General features: G+C 34.7%; 1 protein-coding gene across 1 annotated transcript in view; it reads right to left on the reverse strand.

The window, feature by feature from the left end:
• LEMD3 (LEM domain containing 3) overlaps nt 1-26,852 on the reverse strand; it is a 64,979-nt gene that overhangs the window by 12,396 nt on the left and 25,731 nt on the right. Inside the window, exons 2-4 of the mRNA XM_065887617.1 lie at nt 19,644-19,681; nt 15,423-15,489; nt 13,065-13,132 (exon numbers count right to left, since the gene is read on the reverse strand). Coding sequence (XP_065743689.1) covers nt 13,065-13,132; nt 15,423-15,489; nt 19,644-19,681 — 173 coding nt within the window. The remainder of the gene's footprint in view (nt 1-13,064; nt 13,133-15,422; nt 15,490-19,643; nt 19,682-26,852) is intronic.

The raw sequence follows: 26,852 nt of genomic DNA on the forward strand, positions 1-26,852 counted from the left end.
TTTCAAAAAATGCTCATCCATTACTATGAGCCTAACAACTTCACAATACTTGAAAACCTCTGCAATGAGACTATGCTGTGATATTAACAAATGTGACTTTTGAGCATGGCATAATAAAATGTGTCAACATTTGGAAGATCTGCATAACCAGTGAACCAATATTTTCCAAATGAACAATCACCAGCTATAAAATCTTGCATGGGTAAAAGATCTATTCTAAGTGCAAAACAGACCAAAGGGCTTTAGTATGAAAAGTATGAGTACGAAAAGTTCGCTGACATAGCTTTAAATTCTACATTGCCGCTAATCTTTAAGAAACTACTACTTGTAGAGTTTTGGTATTGAAGAATATCTACAATTATCGGAATAGAGAATTAAAATACTTTTCCCCGTTTTGACTACGTATCTGTGTGAGGCTAGATTTTCTTGAGGTACTTCAACCAAAACAGCATCACGATGGATTAAATAAAGAAGCAGATATGAGAAGTCGGTTATTTTAATTATGATAGACATTAAAGAGATTTGCAAAAATATAAAACAATGCCACTTCTCACTAAATGTTTTTATTTTGGAAAATATAGTTATTTTCATAAAAATACAGTATTTATGTTAACATAATAAATTCATTCTTATTTTAAATGAATAAGTAAATTTTTAAATGTTGTCTTAACTTTAACATGGCAAATGTATATCTAAATATAAATAAATACATATCTAGCCCACAAACAGATGTCATTTAGAATCATCAGTAATTTTAGGAGTGCAAAAAGTTTAAGAATTGCTGAGCATAAATGGATTATGTATTTTTTAAATCAAAATATTAAAAACAAAAGTGGTATTATATTATGCATACTGTTTTTCTACTTGCTTTATTCACAGAATGAGGTGGCATGAATGTCAATGTCAGTACACATGGAACAACCTCAATTTTTTCCATCAAGATAATATTCCACTGTGTGGTTATTTTACACTAATCACCCCCTTATTAATGAACATGAAGTGTTTCCAATTTCAGTATACCAAATAATACTGTAAATAAACATCCTTGAAAATTGCTTCATTCAAAATATTTATTGAGGGCTCACTATGTGCCAGGTACTATTCTAGGACCTAGAGATGTAGCACTAAACAAAAAGCTGAAATTCCCTGTGCTCATGGAGCTTGCATTCTATTCAAAAATTATGTCTTTATGTACTTTTGGAAGTGCAAAAAATGAATTTCTAAAAGTAGAAATAAGAAATCACTTTTTACAATCCCTTAAAAATGTTTATAAGTAATAGCTATTGAATTTTAACAACATATTCTTCAACAGCTTTGGAAATTACAAGGTTCTCATTTGGTCAGTTTCCTTCCTAATATGAAACTGGCAGTTATTTTAATATATCAAATTTGAAAGTATAGTAAACAATTTTATGAAGCAGAACTAATACTGCTAGGCATCATTACTTACGTGTAACTACTACCAGGATTTTCAGATGCTGAAGATAACTATAGGCTATCTGTTATTTTTTTAAGTGTGATAATTTTGGCAATATTTATAAATATCAAAAAATTGTAGCCAATGTTAGTATTTAATTATTGAGAAATGGTTTATATGTGAGATCACTTCAGTGGGATATTATGAATTTAGAAATGATCATGATGACAGCTAAATAGCTATATGCTTTAAAAAGTAAAATACAACATTCAACTTATTTATAACTATAAAAGATATATACTCATTTGAGTAAGAACTAGAAAATAACGAAGAAAAAGTGAATTTTGTTTAATATTGCCCTAAGATGTTATGCAAAACAATTTCAGGCAATTACTGTTTTAATTGTTATAAAATTAGAAATCACTTTGTATATAACTAAAAATCAAACAGAATGCACATTCACATACTCTAAAATTAGAGCAGATTCAAGCTTTGATAAAGGAACACCAACAGAACATACTTCTGGTTACACTGCATGGATCAGGATTAGATAAAGCACAAGTTATACAGGATTTTGAAAATCCATAAAGTGATATTAATATGGGTTATTAATATGGGAGCTGAAGACCTTGCGTTGATTCCTCTTTGTAATGTATTGGTTTTTAAAAATGATTTTGTACTCATTTAGTTTCTTTCAAAGACTTCATCCTTCAAAGACAAAGACATGATAGCACCCTTGAAAGATGTGGATATTTTTTAAAAAATCAATGAAATACATACATTGTATTTAACCTGTATTTACATATATGCTCTTCAGTTTGTATTAATACAGTATGCAGAATATTATGACATGTTTGCATTATTACACAGAATTTAGAAGGCTAGACTATAAACATATGTCAAAGAATGTAAAAACAAAGAAATTTCCAAGTTTACTAGTTATATAATTTAAATATAAAAATTTTAGGAAGCTAAAAACTTTATAAACAAAATTACTACCTTCATTAATTATCCTTAAAAATGTACATAATGGTTCAAATTAACAAGGACACCTACTTTAATAAGTTATGTGGAGAACAAAGAGCTTAACACTTCTAGTTATAAAATACTAAGGATAGAAAAAGGCATCCGTTGTTATTTTTCCCATTTTCTGTTTTCCTTTCCTATGTTAATACCTCTGGATATCCAATGACTACCTGGAATACAACAGAACCATGGAATGTTCCTTTATGAATACAGATTTTCAAAAAACAAATGATAATTTATTTAAAACTTCATTAAAGATTGAAAGGGTGTTGAGTTCTTAAATAAGTTATCACTTCCACAAGTATTCTACATAGTACTTAGAGTTCTATAGTATCATAAAATGGAATTTTTATAGACATAAAAGTTGAATTTTTTTCTGGCTTATGCTAATTAAATAGCTCATGCTAACACTGTAGCATACACAGCATCTACCTGATTATAAGAGTCTGAAGTGTTTTACTGTTCACTTTTTGGAGCTACCTGGAAAGCTGTAAGGCAGGGGTAGGCCAACTTTTTTGTAAAGGGCCAGAGAGTAAATATTTTAAGCTTTGCAGCAGTATACACTTCTGGTCTCTGTCACTTTTTTTTAAAGCAACCTTTAAAAACGTTGTAAAAAAACAGCTAGCAGGCCATACCAAAAAATGGCTCACAGGCTGCAGTTTGCCAGCCCTCGAGGTAAGGCATTCCTGTATCATAAAACGTCCATTTTTTAATAACTGGTGACAAAACTCAGGAGGAAACTAAGTTTTTAATTTTAAAATCAGGCCTACTATTAACATAATTGCTTATTACTAGTTACATATAGGCAATATTTCTGCTAACACACTGCTGATTGCTTCATAGAAATCTTTCTAAATTCAAAGCATGTTTTCCCAAATCTTTAACAAATCTATTTTAATACACTATATATGTACACATACATACACACCCATGATTCCCAATTACAAATTTACTTATTTTCAAAATAACTAGCCAAAAATGCGTATTTAAAAACCTGTATCAGATGCTTCGAACTTGGATTACAAAGTACAAAAATAATACTGTTTCATGTAAAAGATTCCGTTCATTAAATAAAGTAACAAAACATTTGTAAGGAGGGAAAATGATACTGGTACAGGGAGAAGTCAAGCAAAGATTAAAAATCTATTGGATATAGTTCACAAATGGATAATTTACATGGTAATAATAGCTACGTGGCTTTCTAGTTAGTGAATATTCTGCTTAATTGTGAGATGATATATGCCATACATTAGATGTTACCTTTAAGTAAAATACGACACACAGAAATCAATAGTGAGTATGATTTAATTCTTGATGATTCAGTGGAAACTTGATCTTTCACCTCCAAGAATAACGGAAAGAACATGGTCCTTAGAATCAAAGAGGCCTGGAATCAGATCATGACTCCACTACTGAATAGCTATGTGTATAACCTTAAGCGGAAATAAGAGAAAATAAGTCATTTATGCAGATGAATATACTTTGATCAATTCTTCAGATTCTAAACCCTATTCAGGGTCAGTCCCTTGACCACTCAATAGATGAGGGTAGGGGCTATAAACCCAGGCCTTCCATCTAAGAGGTAGAACAATACAGTGAAAACAGCAAATACTTTGATTCTATTCACAGTTCCATCACTTACTAGCTGGATGACCTAGTTATTAAACCTCTCTGAGCTTTAGTTTCTTAATAAAGTGGGTCTGATACCACCTACCTTTCCGGATCATTGTGAAATCAAAGGTAACATACAGAAAGTACTAAGATAAATTATACTTGAAATATTATAATTATTATGAAATGTATCCCTCACTCCATTTCTTAGAATACTTATTTTTCCACAAAGACACAATTTTATTAACAGTGATTAGCATTCCAAGCTAGTTCATAAAAAATCTATCCAGCCCATAATTTGGCACATTTGCAGCTATCTTCTTTCCTATTATATTCTTCACAAACCTTAAACATATTGGGTTAAAAATTAAACAGGTTTTGAAAGTGACCTAGGAAATGAACCACCATCCATTACATCATTCTATTGTTAAGTTATCATACAAAGCTCCCACCATTTAACTTAAAAGCAATCTGTCTTTTCATGAAAATATAGTGCCATGTATTTCCTAAATGTTCCACCAGAGGGACCTCTTAACTTTTTACAAATCAAAACAAACAAGCTTTCAATCTCAAAAATGATGAATAAAAAGTTCAAGAAAAACACTGGAGAAGTAAGAAAAAGTGTTTAAGTTATTTAAATTAATTGTCACATTTATTTAAAGTTCCTTTGAAGGAGAAAGTGGGAGCAATAAAATAAAAATAGAATGTAAAGAATCAAATTGAAGAAAAATTTTAAACATTTTTACTGAGGCTTATTCACTCATTTTACTCCATCAAACATTTACTAATACTGTGCTTAAAATGCACTAGAAGTTGGGAAAAAAATTAGCTTATACTGTAGGAGTGCTACATATTCCCTGGCTCATTTACTCCTGAATGCAAAAGCTTAATTGTGTTGCAGGTGAAACCATAGTACAAATACATAAAAGGTACAACAGATCCCTCTCCACAAGCAGAAAGCCTACAATATATATATGGTCATCATTATTTGATACCAGCTTCGTAGTGGGGTTCTTCCATACTTATTCTAGAACTTGGGTAAAATAAAATATCAATTTTGGATAGACTGTGCTAAAATTATCATTAAAAATTAGAAAGTAATTTGGCAACATATATCAAAAGCATTAACAAAAGTTCTTTGAACAAGTAATTTCATCTCCAGGACTATTTCCTAAGGAAATGATCACAAAATCAAGTACTATAATGCAAAAATTAAGGTACTTTCATAAAACCACAAACCAGTACAATACAATCATGTAAAGAAATATTATCCAGTGATAAAAAGAAATAATTTTTAAAAACCTGAACAATGACATGGGAAAACACTAACAACTTAAAGGAAAAACTATGTAAATATTTACAATATGACATTTATAATATTTATAGTGATACTAATTTTGGGGAAAAAATATAAGACTAGAGAAACATGGACCAAAATGAGTGGCTAACCTTAGGTGGTGAATTTGAAATGCAATTTTCCTTTTATTTTCTGTATGAGTTAAATCATAAGCATGGGTTAATGTTATACTGAAAAAATAAGCATTATTAAAAACAGCACCTAAAAGCTTTTATCTAAACCTTAAAACTTTATTTTTGTGGAAAAAACCCTGTTTAATGCTTTTTTTCCTTTTAGTAGCAGTCCAAACTGCATCTTTGGTGGTAACAAGCCATACCAGATTTCACAGCATTTGAAAAGCTAAAAATGGGACTCCAAAAAGAAAAGGTTAACACACACACACACACACACACACACACACCCCTAAATGTATAAGGATGTTACCTACATAAAGTAACTTCACTTAACTAATTAATCCAAAATCTCTTGTAAAAATATACATTAGAAATTCTACTGAATTAAAAAAAAAAGGGCAAAACCCAATCTGAAACATAAAAGTCCCAGAGAAAAGATATTAAAATCTTTTAAGACCAGAATTCTTTAGCATCACTTTTATTTTTTTTTAAACTCAATACAGGCAGTTCCCAACTAACTCATGCATGGGTGTATCCATTAACTCCTTTGCTGCCAGTCTTCAATCAAACTAATGTCTTGTACCCTACTGCTGCCTGGCTTAGACTCCAACTTGTCCCAACCCTGGTTCTGTGTCCTTCTTTTTACCTTATCCAATCAAATGGCTGGGGACGGGAAAGAGAGGCAGTTAATCATCCTTCCACACCAACCCGACTCTTCTTCAGCTCCAGCTTAACTACTGATCAAGCCCGATCCTGTTCCCAAGCCCTATCCCATCCAACCCTTTAGTCCTTCCTTCAAATACAACTCAGTAGATTTTAAGAGTCTTGAGGTTTGTCTGAAATGTAAATTAATCCTGCTCCAGGAATTTATGACCAATGATAACAGATATCTGTGCCATTACCTCTCTGAGAGATTCAACTGGGAAAAAAAAGAAGAGAAAGCAGGAGGGAATCACTGGTTGGGATCAGTTTTTCCCACTGCTAAAAGTAAAAACATGGTCAAATCATAACGAATGGCTTGCTGGCTTGCTGGCTTTGGATTCCCACATGCTATGCCCTTTTCCTGGAATATTTGATTCTATGTTCCCTTTAGCCGACTCAATCCAATCCCTTCTTTGTCCCCACCCCATAATATATCTAGCAATTTTTCCATCCCTTAAGACAAAGTCCCATAATCGTAAGCCCTTCTTATTTAGACCTTTTTGGATCCTAATCCTTTAGGTATCCAATCTATTAACTATTACGCTATCCACGAATTTGCCTGTCATCAATGTTCTCATCTAGGTCAAAACTGAAAATGAAGAAAAGAACAAGGTTGAGAGACAAATCCTGCAGCATGTTATTAGAAAACTCTCTTCAGACTGACACGGGTTTAATTAGTTAGGAAACACACAAAAAAAGAAGTAAAATTTATTGGAAGTTATTATAATCATCAGGCACTGACCTAGGTACTTTGTATTCTCACAAGTCTCCCAACAACTCTGACAGGCATTATTAAGAACAGTCCCACTTTCACACTGAGATACAGGTACAGAAACGTAAAGGGACTTTACCAAGACACACGGTTTCTATGTGCCAGTGCTAGAATTGGAATCAACATCAAATCTCCATCATATTATACTGTCAACATCTCTTAAGTATCTACATATAAGTTATGAATTAAGTTAAGAACTGAGTCCATATTTCTCTTTTTTGACAATGGCAGATTGTCACTAAAACCTCGCTGAAAGCCTTGGAACTATACTACATTCTAAATTAAAAAAAAAAAAAAAGAGGGGGTGATGTCAGGAAGATGACAGAATAGGAAGCTCCAGACCCTCCTTCCCCCACAGAGACACAAATTCAATAATACCCCTTTGTAAGAAATCTAGAAACCGGTTAAGAGCCTCCTGCACCCCAAGCATGCGCAAAACTAGCTGCATGAAGGTAGGAAAATTCATAACACTCACTCCACCGGAGCTCCTTCCCCTGGCATACCATAATGTGATCTGGAGAAAATTCCCAACTCCTGGCTTATCCTTGAGGAGGGAAAGAGAAGACTGGAACATATGCCCAATGTTCAGACTTTTCAGGGGCCACCAGAGGGACTGGCTTCTGTCTTGCTTGAATCTTAGCACTAATAGGTAAGGGCACCAGGTTGGGGGTTGCCAAGAACAAAGGCAATGAACTAATACACACTCACTTGCCACTTCCCCTCCCTGCAGCTCAGTGCAGAATAAGTGGCAGAAAACCCCTAACTCCTGGTTTCTCCCCAAGGAGGGAAAGAGTTGGAACATGTGTCCAATGTTTCAGTTTCTCAGGGAGCTGCCCAAGGGACTGGTTTCTGTATCACTTGTTTCAGAGCACTGAGATCTGACATAGTCTAGATGCCTGGGGGTTGCTGAAAATAAAAAAGAGCTGGACAGCTTCCTGCGGTTCCAGAGAACCCGCAGTACAGCAAACAGACACCAGAGGGAGCAAGAGATTACAAGCTCCTATAAAAAGAAACCTGCAAAATCTCTCTAGTTGGGAATATACACCCACAGGTCCAGAAAAGATGCATCCACAAAAAAGGTTTGAGGGGACCCCAGAATCTCTATCTGAGCTCAGTGGTAAAGGTCTTCCCCTGCATGAAGGCAGTCTGTAAAGGCTAGTAGATGTGGCTGTGTTTTCAAATGGTAGATCCAGACACAAGGTAACAAGGCACACAAAGGAAACAAGGAAGACATGGCCCAACTAAGAGAACAAAATAAATCTCCAGGAACTGACCCTAAAGAAACTGAGCTATATGAATTACCTGATAAAAATCTAAAACTAACTGTCATAAAGATGTTCAACAAGCTCAGGAAAACAATGCATAAATAAAATGAGAATATCAATAAAGAGAAAACACTAAAAAGAACCAAACAGGAATTTTGAAGCTGAAGAATACAATACCTGAATTGAAAAATTCAAAAGATGGGTTCAAAAGCAGTCTTAAATCAAGCAGAACAAAGAATCAAGGAACTCAAAGATAAGTCATTTGAAATTATCCAGAGGAACAAAAAGAAAAGAGAATGAAGAAGAATGAAGAAAGGCTTAAGGGACTTACTGAACATTATCAGTTAGATCAATACATGCATTATGGAAGTCCCAGAAGGAGAGGAGTGAAAGGAGCAGAAAGCTTATTTGAAGAAATAATGACCCAAAACTCCCAAATCTGGGGAAAGAAATGGACGTTCAGATTCAAGAAGTCCAACAGCTTCTTATGGGATACAGCAAGAGCAGTTCTAACAGGGAATTTCATAGTGGTAAATGCCTACATTAAAAAAGAAGAGACTCTCAAATAAACCACCCATCTTTACACCTCAAAGAACTAGAAAAAGAAGAATTAAACCCAAAGTTAACAGAAGGAAATGATAAGGATTAGGGCAGAAATAAAATTTTTAAAAATCAACAAAACAAAGAAGTGATTTTTAGAAAAGATCAGCAAAATTGACAAACCCTTAGTTAATAAAAAGAGAGAGAAGCCTCAAACATAATCAGAAATGAAAGAGGAGGTATTAAAATTGATGTCAGAGAAATACAAAGGATCGTAACAGACTACCACGGACAATTACTCATCAACAAACTGGATAACCTAGAAAAAAAAAGGATAAATTCCTAGAAACATATAACCTATCAAGACTAATGAAGAAATAGAAAATCTGAACAGACCTATAACTAGCACAGAAACTGAATCAGTAATCAAAAACCTCCCAACAAAGAAAAGTCTAGGATTCAGTGGTTTCACTGGAGGATGCTACTAAACATTTAAAAAAGAATTAACACTTATGCTTCTCAAATTCTTCCAAAAAATTTTAAGAGGAGGGAACACTTCCACACTCATTTTATGAGGCCAGCATTACTCTGACACCAAAGCTGAACAAAAACACTACAAGAAAGGAAATACAGACCAATATCCCTGATGAATACAGATGCAAATCCTCAACAAAATATTAGCAAACTGAGTTCAACAGTTTTAACACATTAAAAGGATCAGACACCATGACCAAGTGGGATTTATTCCAAGAATGCAAGGATGGTCCAACATACAAAAGCCAATCAATGGGATACATACCACATTAAAAGAACAAAAAATTAAAACTCACATGATCATTTCAATAAATACAGAAAAAGCATTTGACAAAATTCAACACCTTAAATTATTAAAAACACTTGACAGATCAGGAACAGAAGCAAATTACCTCAAAATAATAAAAGCCACATATGAAAAGCCAATGGCTAGTATATACTTAACTGTGAAAAACTCCAAGTTTTTCCTTGGAGACTAGGAATAAGGCAAAGATGTCCATTGTTACCATTTCTATTCAATATAGTACTAGAAATCCTAGCTACAGCAATTAGGTGAGAAAAGAAAATGCATACAAATTGGAAAGGAGGAAGTAAAATTATGTTTGCAGAAACACGATCTTATACATAGAAGACTCTACAGACTCCACAAAAAAAACCATTACAATTTAAGCAATTCAGCAAAGTTGCAGGATAAAAAAATTAATATAAAAAAGAAGTTGCATTTCTATACACAAAAATGAAAAATCAGAAAAGAAAATTAAGAAAATGTCATTTATAATAGCATCAAAAAGAACAAAATACTTAGGAATAAACATTACCAAGAATGTGACAGACTTACACACTGAAAACTACAAAGCACTGCTTAAAGAAATTCAAGACACAAATAAATGAAAAGGCATCCTGTGTTCATGATTGCAAGACTTAATATTGTTAAAATGTCCATACTACCCAAAGCAATCTACAGATTCAATGCAATTCCCATCAAAATCTCAGTAGCACTTTTTTGAGAAACAGAAAGATCAATTCTAAAATTCATATGGAACCACAAAGGATCCTGAATAGCCAAAACAATTTTAAGCAAGAAGAACAAAGCTAGAGGCCCCATACTTCCTGACTTCAAAACATATCACAAAGGTACAGTAATCAAAACAGTACGGTACTGATGTAAAGAGAGACACATAGAACAATGGAAGAAAACAGAGAAGGTCTCATATATGGTCAACTGATCTTCAACAAGTGTGCTAAGAACACACAACAGGAAAAGGATAGTTTCTTCAACAAATGGTGTTGAGAAAACTGGATTTCCACATGCAAATGAATGAAACTGAAGCTTTATCTTACACTACACAAAAATCAACTCAAAATGGATTGAAGACTTAAACAGGACATGAAACTATAAAACTCTTAGAAGATGGGACTTTCCTGGTGGTGCAGTGGTTGAGAATCTGCCTGCTAATGCAGGGGACACGGGTTCGAGCCCTGGTCTGGGAGGATCCCACATGCCGTGGAGCAACTAGGCCCATGAGCCACAACTACTGAGCCTGCGCGTCTGGAGCCTGTGCTCCGCAACAAGAGAGGCCGCAGTAGTGAGAGGCCCGCGCACTGCGATGAAGAGTGGCCCCCCGCTTGCCACAACTAGAGAAAGCCCTCGCACAGAAATGAAGACCCAACACAGCAAAAATAAATTAATTAATTAATAAAAAATAAGGAATGATATTAAAAAAACAACTCTTAGAAGAAAATACAGGGGAAAAGCTTCATGATATTGGTCTTAGCAATAATTTTTTTTTTTTTTTGCGGTACGCGGGCCTCTCTCTGTTGTGGCCTCTCCTGTTGCAGAGCACAGGCTCCGAACACGCAGGCTCAGCAGCCATGGCTCACAGGCCCAGCCGCTCCGCGGCATGTGGGATCTTCCCGGACCAGTGCACGAACCTGTGTCCCCTGCATCGGCAGGCAGACTCTCAACCACTGCACCACCAGAGAAGCCCTTAGCAATGATTTTTTTAAATATGACCTGGCAATGATTTTCTGGATATGATACCAAAAGCACAGGCAACATAAGCAAAAAGAGACAAGTGAGACTACATCAAACTAAAAAGCTTCTGCATAGCAAAGGAAACAATCAACAGAGCAAAAAGAGGATCTGTGAAACAGGAGAAAATATTTGCAAACCAAATATCTGATAAGGGTTAACATCCAAAAGTAAATAAGGAACTCCTACAAGTCAATAACAAAAAATCAGATAACCTGATTTAAAAAATGGGTAAGAGACCTGAATAAACATTTCTCCAAAGAAAACATAAAAATGTCCAATATGTATATGAAAAGATGCTTGACATCACTAATCATCAAAGAAATGCAAATCAAAACCACTGTGAGATATCACCTTACACCTGTTAGCATGGCCATTATTAAAAAACAAACCAGAACCAAAAGAAAACAAAATAAGAGTTTTCAAGGATATGGAGAAAAGGGAACCCTTGTAAATGTTGGTGGGAATGTAAAATGGTGCAGCCATTATGGAGACCAGTATGGAAGTTCATCAAATTACTAAAACTAGAACTATTATATGTTCCAGCAATCTCACTTCTGGGTATTTACCAAAGAATTGAAAACAGGATCTAAGAGATATTTGCACTCCTATGTTCACTGCAGTATTATTCACAATAGCCAAGAAGTAGAAAGACCTAAATATTCACCAGCCTATCAATGGATAAATAAAATGTGGGGTATATACAGTGGAATATTATTCAGCCTTAAAAAAGGAAATCCTGTCATATAGTACAACATGGGCGAAACTTGAGGGCACTGTGCTAAGAGATATTAACCAGTCACAGAAGGACAAATACTGCATGATTCCATTTTTACGAGGTATCTACTGTAGTCAAACTCAGAAGCAGAAAGTGACATGGTGGTGGTCAGGGGCTGGGAGGAGGAGGAAAGGGGGAGTTGCTGTGCAATGGGTACAGAGATTCAGTAATGCAAGATGAAAAAGTTTGAGAGATCTGCTGCACAATGATGCATATATAGTTAATAATACTGTACACTTTAGGGCAGATCTCATGTTATGTGTTTTTTTTACCACAAAAAGGGGGGAAATGAAGTTTGTATGATATGACTTGTTCACGATGAATGGATGCCAACTTCTAGGGATCAGCATTTCCATCTGCAAGTACTCACATCTTTATGGAATTATCTTTATGGAACTGGATTAACATCAAGCTCCCCAATAGGGTTTTCAAAATCCACTATCCCCTTTTTGAAAATCAGAGTGACACCTGTCCATCTTAACCTTCTAGTACCTATCCTTTTATCTAGGATTTCCTAGATTACTTACAGTGGTATAGAAAATACATCTGCAAATTCTCTTAGAACCCTGAAATAAAATTATCCCGGGGCAGAAGAATTGAAATAAATGACAATGGTTAGATGCTTACTTGCTTTCTTATATGCTACTTACTTATCTCAATTTCTCTCTCACCAATGGTGTCTGCACCCTTTCCAAACTAATGTGCATTCTCTCACAGAGAATGTTCTAAAACAAACTAAAACAAAAAATGTTGAGTAATTTTGCTTTCTCTATCTGCTCACATTACACCAAACAGCAGGCCCAAGTTTGTAACAGTACAATTAAAGTAATCAAATGCATGGTACTGTAGATATAAGTTGTGATGATTTACATAAACTTTAAGGATAGAGCTATTAAAATTCTAATTTCACTGCTTACTTTCAAATATGCAGCTGCCTCTTGGACAGAAAGTGTTCTCTGACTAGAACTGCCACATTCATGATCTCCTGGAAAGATTAGCATATTATTAATTTTGAATCAGTACTATGTTAAACAGAAGAAAACAAATATGATTAATCAAACTAGTTTTACAAATTATACAATTATAGATTATATTATTATAATCAGTAAAGAAAGAAGATAAACACTCATTTATATTTTCTAGAAATAAATTTCAATAGGCAATATAAACAAATATTTTTATATCAACCACAACCTTTAAATGTATTTCAGTCTAGATAGAAACATACATTCCTCTTACATTCCCAATGAAATTGTTAGCCAGGGGTAGGAACCATGTCATGCTGATGCCTATCCATAGATCTTGGCACAAAGAAAGCCCTCTATAGATGTATTATTTTTCAAGAGGGAAAATTCATTGTGCTAACTCATACATCTATTAACTAAAGCTAATAATTCAAGAGTTCAAGTTTGAATTAAAATGTGCATTTTCGGAGTATTACTAAGCCTATCTTTAGCAAGGAGTATGCATAACTTAAAAAATTATTATAACACAAATCAATAGGGAAATTAAAAGCTTCTACCTATAATCTGGTTTCTACAAATACGTGTACTACATATAAAAGTTTGGAAAACTACATTTTCCTTTTCTTGTAACTATTTATAAAAGAATCCAAAGCCTTTTTTTTTCTTTTTCAGGCTATCTGTGGTTATTAGAGATCAATTATCCTTACAATGAACTTCAATTTTAAGTTTCTCCTACTTGTTTCTTTCAAGTACTTTTAAAAAAAAAATTTAACATAAAAGTACAATAATTAAAGTAAAATCCTTGGCAAATTTTTCTATCATAAAAGCAACCATGTTCCTATTTATCATTTTGTTCAAGTAGCCAGATTTTAATGGTCATGGTTGTAAAACAGGTAGAAATACCTATTAGATGAACATGTAAGTCTTCAAACTTTATAATCCATCCTCAGAGATTCCAATTCCACAGATCTACAGCAGAGGCTGGCAAACCCACAGACCAAATCTGGTCTACCACCGGTTTTTATAAATGAAGTTTTATTGCAACACAACCACGCTCATTCATGTATTATCTATGGCTGCTTTCAGGCTCTAACAGCAGAAATGAGCAGTTGTGACAGAGACAGTCTATCCCACAAAGCCTAAAAAATCTACTATCTGGCTCCTTCACAGAAAAAAGTTTGCAGACCCCTGCTGTAGAGGAAGGAATCTATATCTTTAAAAGCACCCCAGACTATGCCGATCTAACACACTTCATAAAACACTGCTATAGAGACAGCTCTAGAAGCTTGTAGCAGCAACATGAGGAATTCCATGTAGATTATATACTTCATTTCTGGGTGCTACAGCATACCAAATAAATGTCATCAGATTGCAGCATATGTATATAACAGTCTGTCAGTCAATGCAAAGAAGACTTTTAGTGATATACACACAATTATTAGCCAAAAAAAAACTGACCAGAATTAAGGACCCAAAAAAAAAACAAAAGCAAAGATTGGTGAGAGGATGGGGAACTGTCAGGATTCTCAATGCTTCCATTCGACCAGAGAAGTTCCACATTCACCTACTAGGTTTCTACCAATGACCTAGTTTCTACAAAAGGATCTGCTACAAACAAAAGTTTGGAATACTACATTTTTCTTTTCTTGTAACTGTTTATATGAAGAGAATCCAAAGTCTCTTCTTTCAGATTATATGTGAAATAACTGAAAAAAGTTAAAAGGTATTAAACAGATATGGTTCTACTACAGCTTTTATAAATGCTAAACTTCATGCCAATTCACCTATATTATTCTAATTGCAGGTATGTTGCATACCTGAGAACTCTCAAAGTCTTACTAAGGCCAGAATATGAGGAAAATGCGATGTTTCAGGAGAAAAAAATTCTGTAATATATTTACTTTATCCAAGGAAATGACACCTATACAATCACCAAAGGAAAATCTGCACTTTTATATTTAATTGAGAATTTTAGTTAATCCACTGCTTACCCAATTTAACTGATATATAAGCTTTCAGAATTTTGTTATTATCAATGCAATAAAAAAATGTGATGACTTTTACCATAGAGTATATATCTATATTTCATTGTATACATATGGCAGGCAGGAAAAAGGCCTTGATTAAACATATCTATACAGATAAAAACCCACTCCATATAAGGACTAAAAACTTCTAAAGAGAAGACACCCCACAATGTGACATAACAACATTGAACTTGGGAAAAACCATTTCTACTGATACTGCATGCTATATATGCAAATTAATTTTCAAAACAGTTTTAGAGACTATGAATGTTAAAACAATTACCTGCAAGCTGTGCCAATCGATCATGAAGCTTGTATAAAGTGTTCATCATAAGATTTTTCTCACTTTCCTAAATTTAAAAGAAATTATTATAAAATATCCAATTCCGGGGAGAAAAATGCACCAATTAATAATTTTTATTCGAAAAGAAAAACAGTGAATGAATTTAAAAACCATAGAAGCTACATAATCTGAAAGACAAATTCATATTTAACCAACGGCTACCATATTTTAAAGAAACCTTAATCTAAGAATCTAAACTATCACTCTAAATATTTTACCTTCTTGAGGATGATTGGGAAACTGGCACTAAGGTCAGTGCTAGAAAATGTCTTATATACAACAAACTCCCCCAGCCACCAAAACAATGCTCCCAATCCCCCTCTATACAATGCACGCTCATGTGTATTCTTATGAGACTGTTTTCTTCATGTTTTGTTTTAACCTGCCTCAACCACATAATAAGGGAATGAGTAGTGACACCTCAATTAAATTAACCCTCAACCCCTCCTAGGTCCCAAAGTGGCCCTGTATAAATTTATGAACCATTAAAGTGAAACAAACATTTAATGAGCATCTACTATGAGTTAAGAACTGTTCTCAACAAAGCAAGAAACCCAGGGAACAAGATGGTTCCTGTTCTCAAGGGCAAAAAACATACTAAACGTTATATTATAGTTGCAAACAAGGTACAACGTAAATACAGAAGATGGAGGGGAGGGAAGATCCATTTATGGAAGAGGGAATATCTGAATCGGGCTTCACAGAAAGAATGGAATTGACCAGCATTCCAGGCAGAAGGAACAGAATGGGCCTGAAGGAATACAACCTTTGGTTATATTTCTTACATAACCAGAGTCTACTTTGACTCAGCAAACTACTAGAAAAGCAGTTTGGAATCAATGGCTAGAGAGCTCTAGATACCAAGACAAAGAGTTTGACTTCATTCTGAACATTCAGGACAAGAAAAGTAAAACAGAACTGTGCATCAGGAATATTATTCTGACCATATGAAAGGAAACCGGAGTGCAGACTACTGCAATGTCTAAGCACCCTGACAAGTAGTCTAAAGCAATGAGACCTCAATTTAAGAGCAATCACAATTAAGAGAAACTGATACAAGCAACGGGGGAGGGTAGGTTAGGGGGTAAGAATAGCTTATCACACTATTTGAAATAAACTCATGATTTATGAGGGGGCTATGGTCTTTATTATTTCCTTTCTCCTTAAGTTTCTAACAAAATAGGATTACTGTATGAATATGACCAGGAACAAATTCAGACAGGATAGTAAAAAAGCTGGGAAAGTAAAATTCATATGCCCAATGACATGTAATCTCATCCATTTGTTTTCACGCTATATGTTCAAGGACAGAAGAGACAAGTCTGCACACTATGGATGGCACACTATGGATCAATGCAGCTTTAATGAGTGGTACTAGGAAGAAAAAAACTCATCAAAGTCTCCATAATCCTACCACCAGAGTCCCTGGCTTTATGTGAGATGGTTGCTAGAGATAAGTGACATTCCTTCAGCTGACTATTTGCCTTCCAACCCATTTGCTTTTTACCCCCTCAACTCTATCTCAACCTGATTCAGAATCAAGCCAGTCCTTATCACATAGCTTAAAAATCCAAACTGCAAAAATTAGACATCAAAAAGTAACCGCAGGGGCTGAAATTCAAGATTCTGAAAGCTATGCATCTGTGATAGATTAAACCACAAAATCGTTTTTTAATAAATATGTTCAATATAACAAGATGAGTTCCAATGATAGTGCAGGTTGTGGACTTGACATATAAAACCAAGGTAAATCTGATTAAGCTTCAGGACTAAAGTGGTTGAGAGTTTTGAAGTTTGTTTCCTTCCTTAACTGGAAAAGAGACCGATTCCCTTTTCGTTTTGCATGTCCTGATCATGCCTATCCCCACACCCCTTTCAAAACCAAAACTAAATCCAAAAATTTGACACTGTCCTCTGTGATTACATCTTTAGTGAACATCAGAGGCCTGGGAATAAACTTCATCTATTGATTCACATATATTAACCCTGGACTAGGACTTCCCTGGTGGTGCAGTGGTTAAGAATCTCCATGCCAATGCAGGGGACATGGGTTCGACCTCTGGTCCGGGAAGATCCGACATGACATGGAGCAACTAAGCCCGTGCACCACAATTACTGAGCCTATGCTCTAGAGCCCACGAGCCACGACTACTGAGCCCGTGCACCACAACTACTGAGCCCACGTGCTCTAGGGATTGCGTGCTGCTACTGAGCCACATGCTGCAACTACTGAAGCCCGTGCGACTAGAACCCATGCTCCACAACAAGAGAAGCCGCCACACAGCAACAAAGAGTAGCCCCTGCTCACCACAACTAGAGAAAGCCTGTGTGCAGCAACGAAGACCCAATGCAGCCAAAAAACAAATAAATAAATACATTAAAAACAACAACAACAAAATCATTGGACTAGACAAGTAGAAGAAATAACAAAACCTAATCATATGTAACTGGATCTCATACTGGATAACATACATGCTATTCCATTCGCATACAATGCATTTAAACGCCCAAAAAGCTCAGCTATAATTTTTTCAAGAATTATTTTTCCAACAGCAACTCATTCAAAATGACCATCTATATATTACAAGGGTGTCAAGTGCCATCCAAATAATCAACTAAATTACGACCTAAATAGTTTTTATGGAACATTTTATTAATGGGAACAAATCAATTTTGAGAAATAGAAAGGTTCAATAATCTTTAGCACCAATATGCTAAACTAGAAGTAAATCCGAAAAGGGTGTAAATCAAATGTTAAAGTTACTTTCTTACAGAAACTTATATTGGCTTATAGTTTCATTACAAACTTTCCATTCTGTCTGCTTTTCAGATTGCCTCCTAATATTCAGCTTGAAATGTGTCTACTGATTACCCTGAAAACAAGTTAAAGATCTACAAATAAATCCATATTTAAAGTAAGCTTTCAAGTAACCTTCCATTAAACAAAAATAATTTTTTAATTTGAAATAGCTACCTTCTAATTGCGTGTTTTGATAAGCTCCAGATTTTCTTTTACTAACACAAATCATTCTCTGAAGCAAAGTTCTCATTCTTAGGGGAAAAACCAAACTGTAGGGTGACTCTACCAAATTTTCTCACATATTATCACCTTTAAATATTTCCCTCTTGTATCTCAGCCAATTTTCTCAAGGATATTTTCAATTTTTGTATCAAGTCCCTGATTAAATGATATTAATGGATTTTAAACACTTAGCATAGTGCCTGGCACAGAATAAACACGTAATGTAAGTTAATTGCCATTATCTTCATTACAATTATTATTATTATTTAGAGATTAGGAACTTCAGGTTCCCCCAAGGGGAAAATTATACAGAAGAAAATAAAGTCTTGTCTTTTCAATGTTCAGTGAGTATATTGTGCAAATTTAAATTATGATGCCAGCAGCAATGTTATACTTAATATGATAAAGTCAACCTTTTTTAAAAAACAATATCACAATAATAGAATACTACAGAAAATAATCATTACTAACAATCTAAAGTAACATTCTATGGATCTGATTACACATTATTACATATCATTTAGTACAACAAATAATGTTTTCTGTACAGGTCTGTATTACTGTCAGTTCCTATAATAAGAAAAAATTAACAACTAATTGTGTATTATAATATAAACTCAAATATCATAATCTTTGGAGTGCCTATAATGATGAATGGTAAGTGAAAAATGTTTTCATGTGAGTAAAACTTAGGTTAAAATTAATATTATAAATCCTTTAAAAATAAAAGAAATCATAAATAAGTTGCATAAGACTCTAAATCCTTTGCCTTCCTGACAGTTGAAAAGGCATGCCGATGAGCAAAAAATCGAAAGAGAACAAAAGGAGGGCAAAAAAGACAAAAACTGCTAGGGTACCCAACAATTAAGAAAACAGGCATACTTTTAAGGTTAAGACCAGATCCCCAGATGACATGCCACTGCCATTTTACTTGGCAGTGGCTTTTACCTCAAAGTGATAAACAGGTCAGCTCTTAGGTGTAAATCGGTGTCAGATTTAATTATACTGTGGTCAAGGAATACTCAAAAATAAGAAAATTTATTGCCTTTAAAATTACTACTTTTTAGGTGATAGTCATCCTACTACCTTTATCATATAAAACGCAAGACAAAGTATCAGTATTAAGATTTTTTACTTACTTTTATTTTTCCAAATGTTTCATCAAAGGAGTTTTTTACTATCAAGGAAAGAAAAAGAGAGAACTATTAGCATCATTTAAGAATGAGAATTAGAATCCCCCTAAACAAGCCCTCGGAAATGCCAAAGTGTACTATGCTAAAACTGAATGTAAACATGCAAACAATATATAAACAAACTGATGATAATAAAGGTTGGGGAACTAAATTTTCAGACTTACTATATTTACCATTCTCACTATGATTTTGTGGTTTGCTCTATAAAACTTAGAGTGACTTGGTTCAAGTCCTAGCTCCACTACTTACTAGCAACGTGGCCTTGAACTACCATCTATTTAGCCACTCTAAGTTGCAGTTTCCTCTTCTGTAATGGAAGGATGTAATGATGGTACCTACCTTATACAGTTGTGAGGATTAAATGAGATAAACCATATAAAATGCTTGGCATAGTGTCAAACACTTAATATATGTTACCTATTATCGTTACTATTAATGACTATCATTTCTTCACCTTAACTCTCTTCAAAATATAGACTAAAGGCAGTTACTACTTGAGGAAATCTACAAGATGCTTTAAAACTGAATAATTCATTTAGAATTCTTACTTCCAATGATTAAAAAACAAAACTTCCTAGTCCTTGCTAACATCTGGAAAAGTGGCATGAAACAAATATACACATCAAAGTGGCTAAGAATAAAGTCTCAGTATTAAACAACTTCTTACTTCTAATAAATATTATAAAGAAAGGATTTACCACTTTCCATCCAACCTCCATACATCCACCCTCCCCCAAAAGACACAAACAAGTTCATGGCTGATTATGTATCATCTCTCTGGTTATTATTTAGAATCTCCTCCTTTTCCTCTATTTTAGAATTGCATGCAAAAATATTCAAAGCTTTCAGATATCTGGATCTCTATAAGCCAGGTCACAACTAAGACTAACTGAGCCTACAAAGTAGTTCACACTGACCAGGTTTCCTTTCTGAGGTGCTTTTCTATTTTTATTTGAGAAAACAGGAAGTCCCATAGGAACCAGGAACTGCCTGATTCTAAGAAAGTTCATGTGTGAGACCAGTTTAAGTTAAAAGGTACAATAAAAAACAAGGCAAAAATGTATTCTTCTATCATCTAAAGGAATTTGGTAATGAATTTTCAGACATCATTTTTCTATAAAGCAATAGGGTTTTCATGCTGAGAAAGAAAACATTTTGAAAAACAGAAGATCGGAAGTACTCAGTAGGGGACTAGGAAGAGGAATATAGCTTAAAGATTAAATAAAATGTTAAGAATCAGAACATGCTTAGACTAAAAAGATACTTTTTAATAACACTAATTTTAATTAATGTAAAATTTGAACAATTTAAAATAAAGCCATATTTAGTTCAATATACTACCAAAAATGCTTTTGTCAATCTACTTAAAATAAATTGGTCAAACAATACTAAACAATGAGTATTTTACTTGCCCTCTATAAGAGTAATTCTAAAAAATATTAAAACATGCAATTCTAAAAACAGGTTTTAATATCTATGAAGAAAGGCCATGAGAGGACCATTTTTTGACTGCTTACAAATTTGTTTCTGTTAAAATTATTAAATGGAAAACTAGCTCTTCAAGTATCTCTATGAAAGTATTACTGTAGATTGTGGATGCTCTGCCACTAGGCTGCTCTACTATGAGTTTCTCATGACAAGGGATCACGTGTATTCAGGTTTGTATGCTTGGAGCCAAGCATAGTACTGAACATACAGTCAGTGTTTGAAAAGCACTATTTGAGCTGTCTAGGCTAAAGCTGTCCTTCTTTATTCTACTCTATGTGTTAACACTGAAGCAAAAGTGTTAAACTCTGCAGGAAGCTGGAGAAGGGTACGTTCTGAGCAACTGGAAAGGGAGAGGAATAGGATAACAAAGGGAAAGCCAAAGAGCAAAACAGTAATTCTGTTGAAAAACGTTGCTCTGCCATTTGTATCTTTCTAAGTTTCTGTCTCTTGTCTAATAGGCTTAGATACCCGAGAGCATAACATATCTGAAAGCCAACAATATACATACCTACTGATAAAAAAATGTTCCCCAACTTCCTGTGACAACTGTCACCTGTTAAATTAACAGATGGACCTATTAAATTAACAAAAGTAAATGTAGTCTTGAGGTTAAGTTTAAAAAGGAAACTCCATCTAAAAACAGCAATTTTAGCAAACAAAAGCATTTTTATGCATCTAACTTTTATTCCCCTAAATCATTTCAGTATTTCTAAAACTACATCAGTACTTTTTATCTCATCCACATTACCTACAATTTCTAATGGATACAACAAATATTGTTACCCCTAGTGAAAACATTCCTCCCTCCCCCTGCTAACTAGGCAACTGTAGAGAAGAAACCATATTCCAAAAGCAATCTACAGCAAATGCCACCTCATTTTTTAGCCTCTAAAAAATGGAAACAGAGTAAATTATAGTTCTTATCTCTTATCCTAAAGCAATGATAATGCCAAGTTGGTATTTCAAATTTATTGTCCTCCTATAACCCCTACACCCAGAATAGCTTCTCATTACTGCTTTTTCTCAAATTCTCCTGGTGTGGCCATTTCTCCTTCATTTTTCTTGTTCAGATTATTTCAAACCTCAAATATACCAAACTTTTTTTTATAAATGTCCTTAAATTTTGACTTCTCTTCTTCGGACTATCCTAATAATTGTAAAAATCAAAGTCCTAAAAATATTTCTTTAATTATACTACTAGACCCCTCAAAATCGTCCAATGATTTCTCATCACATTTTGCTTCAAGGAACTAATTCTAATCTTGTGATCGTTTCCTACTTACTTTCAAGACACATTGTTTCCTCTCCTTCTCTAAGCCTCTTTCTCTCACATAAATTGCAAAAAAAAGTTACTAGTTTTACTGATCCTTTCTATCAAGTGTAAACTCTTTTCCATTCTCTTAGGCTGAGATCAAATTGTCGACCATTATGAATTCCCAGATAAAAAAGGAAAAAATGAAGTATATTATAAACGTAGGTACATTGTTTTTTTAGACATAATGCTATTGCACGCTTAATGGACAGTATAGTGTAAGCATAACTTTTACAGGCACTGGGAAACCAAAAAACTCTTGTGACTCCCTTTATTGCAATATTCGCTTTATTACAGTGTCAGGAACCAAACCTGTAATATCTCCGAGGTATGCCTGTATTCGCAAAGTATGTTTAATGTTGACCAAATGAACTGATGTCCTCCTCAGGAAGGCCCCATTTTGGTCACTCAGTGGCAATAAAGGGAAGAAAAGTCTGTGATGACCACAGTTCTTTTACAACTCAGAAAGAAAGATAAAGTTTATTCATTTAATAAGTATTTATTGAATAGTTTGTGCTAGGCACTGGAAATGTGGCTGTGAATAAAATAAATAATATCGCTGCCCTCAAGGAGCTTATATTTTAGAGGCGTTAGAAGAGACAATGAGCAAATACACTTTTAAAATATATAGTATGTCAAATGGTTCTAAGTGCTTTGGAAATAAAACAGCAAGAATGGTGCTTGACATGTGAGGGAACTTCTATACTGTTTTCCATTGTGACTGTACCAATTTACATTCCCACCAACAGTGTACAAGGGTTCCCTTTTCTCCCCTTTTCTCAGATTGCATTTGAATAGAAACCTGAGAGAGCTGAGGGAACAAGCCGTGGACTGTGAAGGAAGAGATTTATAGACAGAAAGAACAGGAAGTGTATGGGCTGTGAAGTGGCAGCATGCCTGCCATACTACTCCTGGAAATAGAGCAGTGTGGATGAGAGGGCAAGTAGCAAGAAATGAAGTCAAACTGGTAAAATTAAGGGAGTTGGTAGGTAAGATAATGTAGAACCTTGAAGACTTTTTATATATTACTCTGAGCAAGAAACCTCAGAGAATTAGAAACATGTTATCCAGCTTATGCTTTAAAAGAAAGACACATGTAATAAGTGAGAGGCCCCTCTCTGGATTAAGTTTAAGAGTCCTAAACATTTAGATAAGAATGATCTGCTTGAAAACTGAGCAAATAGTACATTCAGGGTACTTTCGTCCTGCTTTCTCTACATCAGCACAGCCAACTACAGACAGCCTCAATATTTTTCTGTTCTGAATACTTGAAACTATTACCAGTCATATAAAAATATTCTGTCAGAAAGAACTGAATAGACATTTTTCTAAAGAAGACATACCTGGCCAACAGGTACGTGAAAAGGTGCTCAACATCACTAATCATTAGGGAATTGGAAATCAAAACCACAGTGAATTATCACCTCATACTTGTTAAAATGGCTATCCTCAAAAAGACAAGATAAGTTTGGTGAGGGTGGGGAGAAAAGGGAACCCTTGTACACTGTTGGTGGGAATGTAAACTGGTACAGTCACTATGGAAAATAGTATAGAAGTTCCTCAAAAAATTAAAAATAGAACTACCATATGATCCAGTAAAATCCCACTTCTGGGTACACATCCAAAGGAAATGAAAACAGGATCTCAAAGAGAGATCTGCATCCCCATATTCATCGCAGCGTTATTTACAACAGCCAAGATATGGGAACAACCTAACTGTCGACAGGTGAATGGATAAAGACGATGCAGTACGTATATACAATTCAGCCACGAGACAGAAGGAAATCCTGCCATTGGCAATAACATGGATGGACCTTAAGGGCATTGTGCTAAGTGAAATAATTCAGATAGAGAAAGACAAATACGGTACGATATCACTTATATGTGGAATCTAAAAAACCAAACTCAGAGAAACAGAGAGTAGAGTGGTGGTTACCAGGGGCTGGGCAGTGGAGGTAATGGGGAAATACTGGTCAAAGGGTACAAACTTCCAGTTGTAAGATTAACAAATTCTGGGGATTTAATGTACAGCATGGTGATTATAGCTAATAATACTGTATTATAAACTTGCAAGTTGCTTAAAGAGTATTTCTTAGATGTTCTCACCACAAAAAAGAAATGATAATTATATGACAGGATGGAGGTGGTAGCTAATGCTATGGTGGTAATCATTTTGCAGGATATAAATTTACCAAATCAACATGCTGTACACCTTAAACTTACACAATGTTATATGTCAATTATATCTCAATAAAGCTGGAAAAAAACTTCTGCCAGAAAGGCTCTGAGCTTTTGATCTTTCTGATCTTGTTCAAGCCTGAATGTTTTTCCTTCTCCTTCATTCTGTCTTTAAGGTCCAGTTTGCAGCTCTCCTGCAGTCATGAAGGATGCCTAACCACTGCAGCTTATTAGGACCTTCCTCTTCTCAGAACCTCCATGTATTTACTCTCAGTATCCCACTACCTTAACTATTTGTTGCTGTTTCCTCTGCCAACAAGACTGCAAAATCTCTACCTGCTTTGCAGATACTGGGTGCTAAATATATGCCGAAAGAATAGAAGCTTGAAGGCACCGTGCAGTCTCCTAGAATAACAGCTTCACCAATACCAGAGGGGTACTATAATCCTGCTTACTCTACAAGATTCTCCTTTGAATAAAAAGGAAATAATATTTCTTGAGCTCTTGATATGTTCCAGGAATACTGATGCCACACTTTTAGGAGGTAGCTCATTTCATCCTTACACCACTATTTTACAGCAGGTATTACCCCTATTTTTATGGACAGAGAAACTGATGCATGATCCTTCAGGTAAATGCAGTTTAAAGAGCTGGGATTCAAAAAGATGGGATTCAAACCTATGTCTGACTCCAAAGCCTACATTCTTTTCATTATAGAAAAAACTACAGAAAAAAAAATATTTATTCTATTAGGTTTACGGAAAACATTCTTCTCCAGAACTTTCAGATTTGGAATCATTAAACTTTAATCTCCTTATGATGTAATGCATGAAAAATGCGCAAAATCGGGATAAGGAGGAAAAGACACTGCTTTTGGGAAAATACACTGATGTCTCTTAGATGAGGAAAACTCTTCAAAACCAAGTTCTCTAATTGTAGTCTAGAAAAGATTTTCCATGACCTATCAAAACATAAAGTGTCTGATGACCACCACGGGCAGCATTAATCACTGCCCTTCTCTCTGCTGCCATGGCACTTTGTTCTCAAGACTGCTATAAAACTTACCACAAGGCATCGGCTTAAAGAAAAAATCATAATTTTCTAATTTAGTACCATACCACATCTAAACAATATTTTGGCTTCATCTGCTAACGTAAGATACAAACATATATCAAGTTGCCTACTAGGTGTCAGGCGTTATGCTGGTTGCAGGATATTAAAAAATGAAAATATATAAGCCCTGAACTGAGGTTCAGTCTGGAGGGCAGTAACTCTGCAGACATGTTCTTTCAAAGGCAGTCTCTTATAATTCTAAAAGTCTATGGCCTTAAGGCTAGGTTTTAGTCTTTGGAAACTTCAAGTCATTTAGGCAATTAAATTCAGCTGCCTAAATGACCAATTATCTCTCTGAGTAGTACCTTTTTGTAAACAGACATTCAAATTCTCAAATCCCATCTTCTAGCATTAATGGTTTAAACAGAGCATAATTATATGTGAAGAAGTGGGGGGTGAGGGGGAGGGCAAATGTTTCCAACAGCTGCAGAACACTGCACCTGTATGGCCAACACTTCTGCATTTCACTGCCAGCCAGACTGATCTAAATATGGACAGGGTGAACAAGGCAGTACATTCTTTTGCAACACAGCACGCTGCCCATTTGTTCTCTGAAAGTTCACCTATTGTTTCACGGCTCTGCCAAATATGTGGTCATTCTAAAGCACAGGAACAGTTCACTTGAAGTGTACTTATTAGTAAACTACTGTGAATATTGAGATTAAATCAGCAATCAAAATAGACAAAATTATATGGACAAGAACTGTCTACTATAAAACTTGCCTAAGGTAAACTCTTATACCACCTTGTTCTACTCATAAATAACCTTTCCATGTTTACCTCACTTATCTATCTGGATTTACAGAGGTACAGACCTAGATGGGGATAATCAGTTGAAAGAGAAGGGAAGGAGGGCAAAAACGCAAATACTTCTTTACTTCTCATATCCTATAGGACTCCCAACTTTTCACTGGTGCTCTTTTGAGAGGTAACAATCCTGTGCTGCTTCCAAATAAGTTTTCTTAAAGAATAACAGAATATACAGATTGATTTTATAAAATAAAAATAAAATGGGCTTTAAATGTGGTTATCAAAATACTAAGAATATAGTGAAAACTGAAAGA

The sequence above is a fragment of the Phocoena phocoena genome, chromosome 11 (genome assembly GCF_963924675.1).
Source record: "Phocoena phocoena chromosome 11, mPhoPho1.1, whole genome shotgun sequence".
In the NCBI taxonomy this organism is placed as follows: Eukaryota; Metazoa; Chordata; class Mammalia; order Artiodactyla; family Phocoenidae; genus Phocoena; species Phocoena phocoena.